Source organism: Pseudorca crassidens, chromosome 12 (assembly GCF_039906515.1).
Source record: "Pseudorca crassidens isolate mPseCra1 chromosome 12, mPseCra1.hap1, whole genome shotgun sequence".
Classification (NCBI taxonomy): Eukaryota; Metazoa; Chordata; class Mammalia; order Artiodactyla; family Delphinidae; genus Pseudorca; species Pseudorca crassidens.
In genome coordinates this window covers 50,590,490-50,602,859 of record NC_090307.1, presented here as the reverse complement: position 1 = coordinate 50,602,859, position 12,370 = coordinate 50,590,490, and the positions used below count along the sequence as shown (strand labels likewise).

The 12,370-nt window shown below is 39.7% G+C and overlaps 1 protein-coding gene across 7 annotated transcripts in view; it reads right to left on the bottom strand.

Annotated features, from left to right (window-relative positions):
• The window catches only part of ZNF521 (zinc finger protein 521), a 287,600-nt gene that overhangs the window by 119,467 nt on the left and 155,763 nt on the right, over positions 1-12,370 (bottom strand). Inside the window, exon 6 of one of the 7 annotated variants that reach the window (XM_067699446.1) lies at positions 9,962-10,726. The exons of the other annotated variants lie outside the window; for them this stretch is intronic. Coding sequence (XP_067555547.1) covers positions 10,650-10,726 — 77 coding nt within the window. The 3' untranslated portion in view covers positions 9,962-10,649. Of the gene's footprint in view, positions 1-9,961; positions 10,727-12,370 lie in introns of those variants that run through there. 7 annotated transcript variants of the gene reach the window in all.

Below are 12,370 nucleotides of genomic sequence, written 5' to 3'. Positions count from 1 at the left end.
TTTCAAAGAGATATGAACATAACCACTTGCTATTTTGCAGAACCATGAGCATTCCTACGCTGCACTTTCATAGGTCAGTATGCCCTATACTCATGTCTCTTTACACTGAACTTACCCACTTTTGTCATTTCATTACCTATTTCCCACAATTTCCAAAGAATTCTGAAGCAGAAATATACTTAGCTCTTTCAAAGTAGTTTGGCTTAAGTAAAAAGAATAACCAGGCTAAGTCCTAAGTTACTGCTTTTAATGGAAATATAAATTTTGTCGAAACCAGTTAAACTTGTTGCCTAGCAAATGGCATCAGCATCAGGCTTTGATGCAATGATCACAAAGGAATCACTAAAAACACCTCAACCGAGGCTCCCAAATCGGACAACTTGTGAATACGGGGAGAGATTACTATTGCGTCTCTTGAAAGTGATATAGAGGCATCAAGAAAGTGTGTTTGTCTTCTTATACTATGCATACCAGCTGGCCCTGTATGTTGGGGTCAGATGCTTAAGCCTTGATTTCCTCATCTGTATAATGGGAAGAATGATGCAACCTCATGTCACAGCCTGAAGAATAAATGATCGAAATCTATTTGAGGGCAATATTGAGTGCACTTAAAACTCAACGTGTTTGCTTAATCTTTGGTCCTTACCAAAAATAAGCCCCAGACCCTTTGAAATGTTTTTCTTATGATTTACACTTTTATGTGTGATCATTTATCAATCCACTACTGACAGGGAGTAGGAATTTGGTTTGAGATACTACCATACAGCATTTCACAAACCAGTTGTTGGTGTTGGTAGTGATGTGTATGTGTGTGTGTGTGTGTGTTTTAAATTGAGGAAAATCGTGTTTCATGTACAGAACTGTCCTGGAATTTTGAGCATACAAGTTTGTTATTCCAAGCCATTTGATTAAATTTAACCACAGGAAACTCTTCCAAGTCCTAATGAAGCAGCATTTACATCTAAAAAGGGAGCCAAGCCAAAAAACATCCTTTTCTAATATCTCTGTTTCAAACATCAGACTCCAATGTAAGCTCCATGGTTTTCATTTCACTTTTTTTTTTTTTTTTTTTGCGGTACGCAGGCCTCTCACTGCTGTGGCCTCTCCCGTTGCAGAGCACAGGCTCTGGACGCGCAGGCTCAGCGGCCATGGCTCACGGGCCCAGCCGCTCCACGGCATGTGGGATCCTCCCGGACCGGGGCACGAACCCGCGTCCCCTGCATCGGCAGGTGGACTCTCAACCACTGCGCCACCAGGGAAGCCCTCATTTCACTTTTATACCATCTCTCTGAGCTGCTGGAAACAGGTTAAACACAACACAGGGAGTGGTGCACCAGTAGGTCTTTGGTGAAAAGGGTTGGCAGCAGTTCTACATACAGATATGTGCGCATGTGTACATACACACACACACACACACTTAAATACACAAACTATAAAAATTTATTTTAAAGAAAGGCCATTAAAAAATTAGAAAACTATAGTTACTGACAGAAAATTTGAATTGGAATTCAGAAATCAGCCATATAATTTAAGATCTTTGAAATGAATGTACTTTTAGTTCATAACATAACACGTGAGAGTTCAAGACACAGATTAGGTAAAACAGGCCTTTAAAGAAAGTTAAAATTACCTTTTCATTAAGAGAGAAAAGTTTTTTTGCCTCTAAACAAACCGATACAACTTGGAAGATTATAATTTTTTCATAAAAGACACATATACTTGCACACAATTTTATTGACTGTGTCATTACTAAGTTAAATTAAGCTGTTTCAATAACTGAAGAAGTTACAACTAACCGAAAAAGCCTGGACATACAATGCGATCTTATGATATTGCCAGGTTTCCAACATCACATTTATTCCATGCGATGGTGCCCTTCAGCATAATAATGCAAGGATCCTAGGATGCAGCAGACACAGAAATAACGTCAAAAGCAATTCTTCACATTTGGATCTTACCACATCAAGTGCAAATAATGAACTTAAACATGAAAATGCAATTTGCTCCTTTTAAAGTATACGTTTTAAACTCTTGCAAAAAACAAAAAACAAAAAAACCCCACCACATTCATTTCCAACGCCTCGAGGTAAGGAGGATGGCATCTATCACAAGTGCAGAGAATGTCTGAAGGATTTAGAAGCAATCTTTTCATAATGCTTCTTTGGGTGAGGAAGTAGAGTTATGAGTTGCTCAAAATTCATAAAGATTATTAAGTTTACATCCTCACAGAAGATCTGCCACCATTGCATCTCTCAGCTAGACTGTCAGCATCCCTGCCCAACTCTACTGAGAATAGGTCTCTAGTTCAGGACATTCATTCATTTTGTGGCATTAGTGCTCCAGTGTATAAAACAAAGATTCTGTCCCGTTCAAAAATCAAACAAACAGAAACAAAAAAAAACAAATTGCCTCCAGTGGAATAAGGATACAATATCATAACTGAATTCAGGTACTCATTCTATCAATAACCCTGCATGGAAGTAACTTTAAAAGGGAAGTAAGTTTTTATTCCAGCAAGTCGATTCCAGATTATCAACTTGTGTGTCTGTGCCTGCTGGGCTATCTGAATGATTACTCCGTCCCTCAATGCCCTCAGCTATGACTGACCGGGCACCGATGGCCATGACCCCTCACGGTAAGGAAGCTTCCTAAACAACAGTGAGCTTTCCTGCTTGATGAATTCCAACCTCACAGCTCATCTAAACTGAGCCTATGGGCTTCACGGTTTTCCTTCTTACTCTCCGCATAGGTCTACGGGAAGTTATGAAACATATTTTTCTAGTCCTCCCAGGAGCAAGGCCAGGTTCACAACTTGACCTCAGAAACACAGCAGTCCTGCAAAGCCAGACAGCCTGATAGAACGGAGTATTAGTGTTCTCTGCCTGGCCCAACACAAACCATAACATGCAGCAGGGAGCAATGTTGCTTGTGGGAAATGACAAGCAAGGGATCAGTGGGAGAAAAATAATGGGATTTAATCACATAAAAATATCCCAGGCACACAGCTCCCTATTCAACAAGCTGCCCACCTCAGGTGAGGGCACAATGTTCTTCTGAAACTAACCACTTACAATTTACAAGGGAGCTACCTAGCCAGATCTTGTGATCAGATTAAGTTATAGGATTCTGGGCACACCCAGAGATGTTCCTTCCCATCACGTGAGTATATGCACCTCCCGGAATAATTTTAAACACACATACAAAAACACCTATGTACGCATCACAGATGTCTTGGATGTGCGAGAAACGATCCCAGGAACAGGGCAGGCTCATGTGCAAGACTGTCACAGACTAATTAAGGACACTGCTGCCGAAAAAGGAAGGGTGACCCTGCAGTCTTATTTACACAATTTCCAGCCAGAGGGCTGTGAAGTGGAGCCCCAGTGGGGGCATTTCTATCTGAAACCCAAGGGCACCTGCATTAAGGAAACTGGTGTAAATGAATCCCTTTGCTCAATGACAGAAGGAAAGACACCAATACTTCAATTATCTTGGTATGGAATCTATGTGCCGACCCTCTTGGATTCTACATGACAAGACACAGTTCTCTTATTTTATTATTATTTGCACTTCACTCTGCATTCATTTAGAAGGAGGACATTTTGTGGCAAGAACAATAAAGCTTTTTAGGCAGAAGGTAGCGATTCAAAAACTGCAAAACCTCAGCTTTCAAAAATAGCCTAAGTGACCTCTTGCAGTACTCTGGCCACTCCAGCAAGCAGGAGGCAACCCCTGTGAAGAGCGAATTCTGGCAAAGTTCTCTCTTCACAGATGATGCACAGCTTAAGCTATAATGAGTTTTTGGGTTACAAATGCTGAACGCATTAATATTCCTTGATGATAATTATCACAGTATAAGCACCTTTCCCAATGTGAGTAGCATAAAGCAACTGAAGCAGCATTTTTACTACATTTGAAACAAGCCAGAAAATGGGATTTTCTACTCTTGTAACCTGGGGTCAACATACATCAAGCATTGAATATTAAACACACCTCTAGATGAATCCCGCATCCCTTTCCTACCCCTCTGCTTCATGTATACCTAAAGCTATCTCCTTTATCCATTCTTCATTATGAAATTCTTGATATGAACACACATGTGACATATATAATTCGAAAAAGAAATGTGTTTCCCCCCAATCACGTGAATCCTATGTTTCTTCTTATGAGTATACAAATAGCACATAAGATCAGGAAGCCATGCTTTGCAGATGAGATGTGTCTCTCTGCAGTTTGAATGAATACTGTGGTCACTGGCTGCATATAAAACAGGATGAAAATTAGAATTGAGCAAACAGGCTCCTAGAAGAACCAAATGCATCCCATACAAGACAAACTACATACAGCCTTTAACTTTATACTTTCAAAACTCATCATACGCTTAAGCACTGAAAGGTTGACATGTGAATTCTAAGCCACCAACATGATAACAGTCATGATGTCAGCAGCATTATTTACTGGCAATAGTGCGCTAAGGATCCTGGAAACCAATTTTCACTCCAGATTAAAAGAACAATTATTGTTATTTGGATAATAACCATCAAATGTTATAAGAAGAAATTGATAAAGGTGATTCATTATGCATTATATCAGCAGTATGTGTCTAAGATTCGGTGTTCGTCTAGCATACCCCGAACGGATGCTGTATAGACTTCACTTACTCTACCCCAGTTGGATTTCATAATATGCTCGGAATAAACTATAAATTGACTTTTCCTCATCTCTTTTTCTTCCTCTCTCTCTGTTTAGTGAAAAAGAAAAAAATGTCTATTTTAAAGCTCAACTGATACTAGGATGGCTCAAAATCATTACAATATAAGAGCCTCCTTTTTAAAAAGTATGCTATAATATCATTTTAAGATTCTATGTAAATAATCCCAACAGCACTTTGACTTAACAGTGACAAAGTGAAAGCCAGTTCGAACTCTTAATCCAAAGAATGGGAATTGCTTTAGGTATCTTTTTAGGTGTGAATCTGCTGAACTCATTTGTACCGTGTTACCCACACTTCATTTAGATAATATGCCACGCTATAACTGCCTCAAGTTCTGTAACATCATTTTTACTTATGTGCTGCAAAAATGTCTTCAAATCCCATTTGAATAGAAGGCAGGGTTATGAGGGAACCTTTACTAAATATTTAACAGCACCATCAGCTTATTAAATACTATAATGTGAGAGCCATGAAAACATGATATACAGTGCTTGCCTTTTTTCTAAAACTTAATGCTTCTGCTCATTTTGAACACTCTGCAAGCCCATTCATCAGCAGAACTGATGCATTTTAAAAAGTCCTCATTTACTAGCAGATAAATGTGGTTAGAGAACCTTTTTTAGTGTAGAAATGATTGGAAACCTACTTGGTTTTACTGTGCAAAATTTGCTTTGCTCTGGCCTAGGGAAAAAAAAAACCTCACAAAACATTTAAAAGGCTATTTTGAAAGAGCATGCCAAGGAACACTGTTTAAAATAAAAGAAAGTAGGGGGTGTTTTTGGTTCACAGGAATATAAATACACCAAAACAAGGCAACAGATTTACAGACAGCTGATAAAGTACATGTATTCATCGAATCTGGAAATAGTATCTCAAATAGACATCATATAATGAGATTACCCATTGTGACGTTGCTTTTGACCATGACATTGATGGCAGGTAATTTCATTTGCAACTATTCATAATTGCATTTTTTAGAAGAACGGGTTAATACAATTTTGCATTTAGTCTGTTAAGATATTTTTAACTAAAACTATGCTCTTTTTTAAAAAAAAAAGTTAATCATAAATTCTGTAGCCTGTTGCAGTGGGTAGAAAGTAGGAATTCTCTCTGAAAAGATATTTCTATTCACAAAGAGATACACTATAGTCTAATTTAAAGAACACCCCCTTAACACTGGAGGCCTGCAGAGTGAGCGTTTATCCTGTAAACACTGTAACAATGATTATCTGTCCTCCCCTGTTCTCAGTGGAGACTCTTGCTTTAGAAAATGTCTTGTGGTGACTTACTAAATTCAGGCTATTTCAATTAGTATTACTGCACATTAAAAATTAATTGCATTACTGAGTGGATTAAGGTTTAAATTTCAATTCTACAGTATGTGCACTAGAAATGACAACTAAAAATCAATGCTCCTTGGCCCACAATCGGAAGTGTGTACACTTGAACAGCGCGGGCCTGGCGTCACCGGCCAAGCAGTTTTAAAAGACTTGATAGTTCAATTGAAGGTGTGTCAGCTCTAATTCTACATTTTAGTTTGAATGCTGCACAGTAGCTCAGCCTTAGAAAAAGAAAAACAGAACAACAGTTGACCTAACCATTTGGAAAAACAAATGGACACAGGTACTAAAATTATGACAACAAAGGGATTAGAATTCGCATATAATTATACCCAGGCTAAAACCTTGTTCATAACTCTGTTTAATAAGAACACAGGATCCTTGACTTAAATCCACACTATTTTTTTTATTAGTTACTGAGTGACAGCAGTCGGTTGGGGGCAGGAAACAGGCTATTTTGTAGAGACATTACTACTATGTACAACGCTCATAACAACTTTATGTTTTGTTTTGTTTTTGGCGGTACGCGGGCCTCTCACTGTTGTGGCCTCTCCCGTTGCGGAGCACAGGCTCCGGACGCGCAGGCTCAGCGGCCATGGCTCACAGGCCCAGCCGCTCCGCGGCACGTGGGATCTTCCCAGACCGGGGCACGAACCCGTGTCCCCTGCATCGGCAGGCGGACTCTCAACCACTGCGCCACCAGGGAAGCCCTATTCTATGTTTTAAAGAAGCCCAAGAAGATATGGAAAATACAAATCTTTTCCTTAAACAGCGATCCTATTTAAGCCCCCTTTATAAATTATTAAATCTCTTTGGGGGAAGGGACAAATGAGTTGATCATCCTGACGACAAATTTATTACATCTAGACGAAACGTGGGAAAAGAAATGGGTCACTTTTATTCACCGTAAATTTGTTCTTCTGAGGAGATGAAGATGGGAAACATTACAAACGAAGTCCACAGAGTAAAGGAGGATCAATAAAGGCCCACCAAGCCACCCAGGGTATCTGCGGTTGGAACGGAATGGTGATTGGTATGTGCCTAAGAGAAAAAATGCTGCCTGCAATGTTCCTTAAGATGCCCTCTGCGGTTGCACCTGCTCCGGTGGCCAAGAGCAAGTTCAGTGGCAAGAGAGTAAAGGAGATGGGAAGTAATAACAACAATAAAAAGAATAATCTGTTGCAAATGGACCCCGAGGTGTAGTAGTCATCCCCATGCAACAATCACCCTTCACTGCAAGTTACTGATGCGGCTTCATTACAATACAGCATATAAAGGGGCAACGTACAACGTGCACTCTTGAAAACTATGTGGTTTGATGCAGCGCACACCACCCTAGAAGGCACTGCTCGGGGAGCCAAGTCAGATTGTACAAAAGTGAAATTACCTGTAAAAAAAATAAATAGAGATGTAACGTGTACAGCATCGTGATACATGGGTGGGGGGTGGAAAGATGATAAAAGGTAGCAGGGAAAGGTGTTTCCTTAGTGAACTATTAAAGGTATTCCAAATTCATCTGAATTAAAACATCCTTTGAAGAGGTAACAACTTTTAGCTTTGTTAGAAGGAAAAGATAAAGGATATGATGTTTCCTGTTTGGGAAACAGAAACTGGCACTCTGTTTCCTATTCTGAGTCTTCATAAAATGAACTTAAACCATGTTCTTACGTGAACTTTAATATGGCACATTCAGGTTGCTATTATGCAAAAGAAGAACACGATTCGCTTCTCCCATTCCGGACTGGCTGTAGTTCAAAGTCTTACTTTTCAGTCAGTGCCCAGAAGATGCTGAAGCAATGTGTTAAGGCGAAAAAAGAGATTCTTTCCTCACTAAGGATCATTGAGTATGTCATTGGTTAATTCTTGTTCTATGATCCTCATTAGCATGACTCTCAAGTTTCTGGTTATCATATCCGAAATATTAAGACATAATAACTATGAAGGTGCAGGTAATTGGATATTAACCAGAACATACTTGACTGGGCAGGAGGTAGGGCCCTGCTTAAACTAATCCTGAACTATATTAATCACCAATTAATGAAAGGGTTTCAAATTCATTTTCTATTATAGAACACCTCCGAGTATCTAAGCTTTTTCTAACAGAATGACTTGGAATAACAGGATAGAAATAAAGAATATGGCCATTTGATGGTGGGCCTGAATTAATTCTTTACAGCCTGTTGTCAGGTAATCACGAACACTATAGTGAAAGCCTTGATTACAGTTACGAAGCCTGATGCAAAGAAGAGGGGATACTTTTCAGTGTTCGGCGGCCTTCGTTTAAATTCCAAATTTTTTTCCTTTAAATGGCAGAGCCATAGCTAAATATTTCACCAGAGAGCTGTCATAATATTACCTGAGGCTTTCAGCCTAAGCAGACTGTAGCCCTCCAACCTAACAACAGATGTACTCTTAAAATAAAAACCAATTAATGGGAGCCAGAGAGACCCAGCAAGGGCATGCTTTTGTACATAGTAAACAGGAAGTAGTAAGAAGGTGATGAATATATTGAGGGATAAAAACCCTCACTAAGTTGTGGTTGAAAAGTCACCACCACTTAGATGGAAATAAAGTAATGCTGAGCAAAGAAAATGGAAAAAGAGGAAAAGGAAACAGAAAGAGGAACATAGAGAAAAGGAAAGTCATATTTCTCTAAAATCCACGGGGCTGTGAGATTGTGTCTGATGTGTCACAGATGTTCTCCTAGTTTGGTTGTAAAAGGCCCCACTAAGCTCCCTAGAAAAACTTCTGCACCTATTTCACTGAGTTAGAGAAATTGCTACCAAAATGCTACTCATCTTATAAACATTTCCAAGTACAGTATCCTCACAAAGAAATTCTCATATCTTTTCCAACTTAAAAGGTGTGCCCCCCAGATTCTCTGAAAAAAAACTTACATTTTCATATACACACTACTATATATAAAACAGATAACTAATAAGAACCTACTGTACAGCACAGGGAACTCTACTCAATACTCTGTAATGGCCTATATGGGAAAAGAATTAAAAAAAAAGAGGGGATATATGTATATGTATAGCTAATTCACTTTGCTGTACACCTGAAACTAACACAACCCTGTAAATCAACTATACTCCAATAAATTTTTTTTTTAATGACATTTTTAAGTCAGAGAAGACAAGGCGTTTGGATGGATGCAACGGAAGCAAGGGACTGAAATGATGCCATCTCTGTTTTTCCTGCCTTTAGTCACTTAATTTGATGAAAATAGTTAAGAAAACTCCTGCTATCTCCGGGTTTTTAAAACATTTCTGTTCTTTGTTGAATTTAATTTTAATAATTCTTAAATAAGCGCTCACGGCAGATGAACTAAGATACACAGGCATGTCAGCCCTTTTATCAACAATTTTGCCATAGAAATACACAAACATTTCAATGGCTCTTCATTAGCAAACAAATCAACAAGTGATATTTTAATGCCTGACTTTATTCCATCTCTGTGGGGACCGTAGTTGAGAGTGTGATGTACAGTACAGAGAAAGGAATCATCAGCCACAGCGTCCCAGGGCTCTCTCCATTGAGGACTTCGAAGCCTCTGCTTAAAGAGTGCATTTAATTGACTGATAGACAGTAGCTTCTTTGTTCACAGAAGACAGCGAAGTAATGGCAGCTTGAAAATCGTACCATCTACAGGGTCTCCTGAGACTAGTAACAGGGGGATATGTGTCAGGAATAAATAAATAATCTAATTATTAAGCCACTTCCTGTCAAGTTAACTCCAATTTGTTGGCTTTTGAAGGCAACAAAACGAGGCATTTTTCCTCATTATGCTTCTCTTTTTATACCAGTGGTAATCACAGGCGGATTAAAGGGTGCCTGATTGGTTTTTTTGTCAAGGAACTGAGAAGCAGCCAACAGTACAGAAAAACAGAGTTGGGGTTAGAAGAAATTTCATGCTTGTCTCCTTTCCAGCTCCCTAACAGCCCACACGGCTGCCCCATACAGAGCCGCCAGCTGTACAGCAAATGTGTACCCCTCCAACTGAGGCCTGCTGGGCCACAGGCGCCATCCTGAGAGCCGTGAGATACCTTGCAATCTTGGCAGGTAGCTACTGCTGTCATAGGCATAATTCTAAAGGTGACCTAGGAAGCCCTATCAGCTCACCAAATGCAACAATATGAGCAGCTGAAGTTCAATGCCTACTCTCCATATTGGCTCCCTTTCCTTTGTTTACTGCTATGATTGGCCCCCCCAGGTAGGAAATAACCTATGGAAATAGGTCATCCGAGACCTTTTCTTTTTACGTGTCTGAGCCGATCCTGTGGAAATAGGTCACGATGCCTATGCGTATGTGGGCCTGTGTGTGGGCGGGGATGGATCTCTTTATCTTTTGCTGATGACTTTCCCTGCCCTCCATTGAGAAATGTTTTGCAAACTTCATGCAGAAACAGACACCCACACTTGATAAACAACATATCAAACTGGTGAGTGGAAACGGATATGCCCGTGGCATATCCTACTGCAAGTCAAAGGAGAGGACAAAAACAGAGCCAGAAGCCCTACCAACGTCTCTCTGACAGTCACGTGGAACCTTCTATCTGCCACAGACTCTGCCCAGCGTCTCTGTATGGAGCTTAGGAAGGAAGGCTGGCATCCCGTAATTCTTCCTGGGAACAACGTTCTTCTGAGGTCTCTTTTAGGACGATGTGTTCTAAAAAGTAACAAGAAACTGTATCTTCCATCTGTCAGTGGGCTCAGTGAAAACCCCCAGGCTCACAGAAAATTAGCATCAGGAGAAATGTCTAAGAGGCTTTCTTAGGCGCTTGTAAATCAGAAACTCCACTAACTGCAAGTATTTTTACTCTTGTAAATCAAAGCTGCTAGGTGCAGGCTAAAACACGTAAACAAGGATAAACATCCTGATTTGTCTTTTAAAAGCTTAACACTGAAATAATAGAGAGGCTCAAAGATCTCCTTGAAAAGCTGCTTCCGAAATAAGAATCCAAATAATCAGGATGAGCTCTTGAAAACTGTATCTTATTCCAAACAGATTTTTTTTTCTTTGAAAAGATCCTTTTGCTTTCATATTAAATTGTCTTTGTTTTTAGAAAGGCTCACGGTAGCGGAGCTTGATAATTTCCTGTGCCACCACTTTGCACTTGGTAAACAGTGTAGCTATGTTTCCTATTTACGCCTGCGTATGTCCTTTCTGAATACGTCTTGAATTTTTGTTAAATTGTGCAGATAATTAAACCCTCTTCATATTTACAGTCTGCTTCACTGGTACCATGAATTCTGTTTTCAGTTACTGTCTGCAAATTCCCTCTCTGAACAATTTCATACGAAGCAATAACACTTCATTTTACATACGTTTTATCTGATGTCCCCATACAGAGCTGTCAGCTGTACAGCAAATGTGCGGTTCTCAAACTGAGGCCCACCAGGCCACAGGAGCCGTCCTGAGAGCTGTGAGGCACCTTGCTGTCACTGGCAAGCTTCCTTGCTGTCACTGTGACCATCACTCCACACTTCATACAACTTAAAATCATCTGATTATTAGAATTTGTGGCCCACACTCCATTTTATCCTTTATTTAATCTATCCCCACATCACACATTTGTTTAAATGTTCTGGCTGCCTTACAAATCATGCAGCCATCTGCACGGTAGGTGTGACACCATTTTTCAGACAAAAGTTACGTGGCAAACAAAGATAAAGTCATTTGAAATGCTTTGGTGTTTGTTATTCTGCCTGGTTCACTTGGACCAACTCTAAGAAATAAATAGAATTATCTGTGTAAATCGATGAACATCTATAAAAAACAACACCCAGCAGAACGCGGACCTTGCTCCATTACCTACGTTAATATCATGACAGCTGAGGAGAGATGACCTGGCCCACTTCTCATCTCTCCTGTACAGATGGCTATTAAAGAGAAAGTATCCCTTTTGTATGGTCCATGTAGAAACCCTTTATGGGCTTTTCAAATAAGCCAGCATTGCCCACATGAGGGTAGCTTTCTGTTACCATTAAACTGCCCAGATTTCATCTTTTTTAATTCAGCTCCGGATGAAACAAGCCAGTATTTCAACATATTTAACACCAAATGCTTGTTTCTTACTTCCCCGAGTTTTGTTAGCAATCAACTGAAGATGACTTAAAAAAAAAAAAATTCAATAGTCTTCTCATTTAGAATTCACGTAAACTCCAGAGAACCTAAGGACGTGGAGCTTCTTTGGACAGTGCAGGTGGACACATATCTATACACCCACACATATATGCACTATTGCAGATGCATTCTATTCATTTTTTTAAAAAAGCAGCCAATGAAAGCTGAGCGTGTAAAGTGCAACAT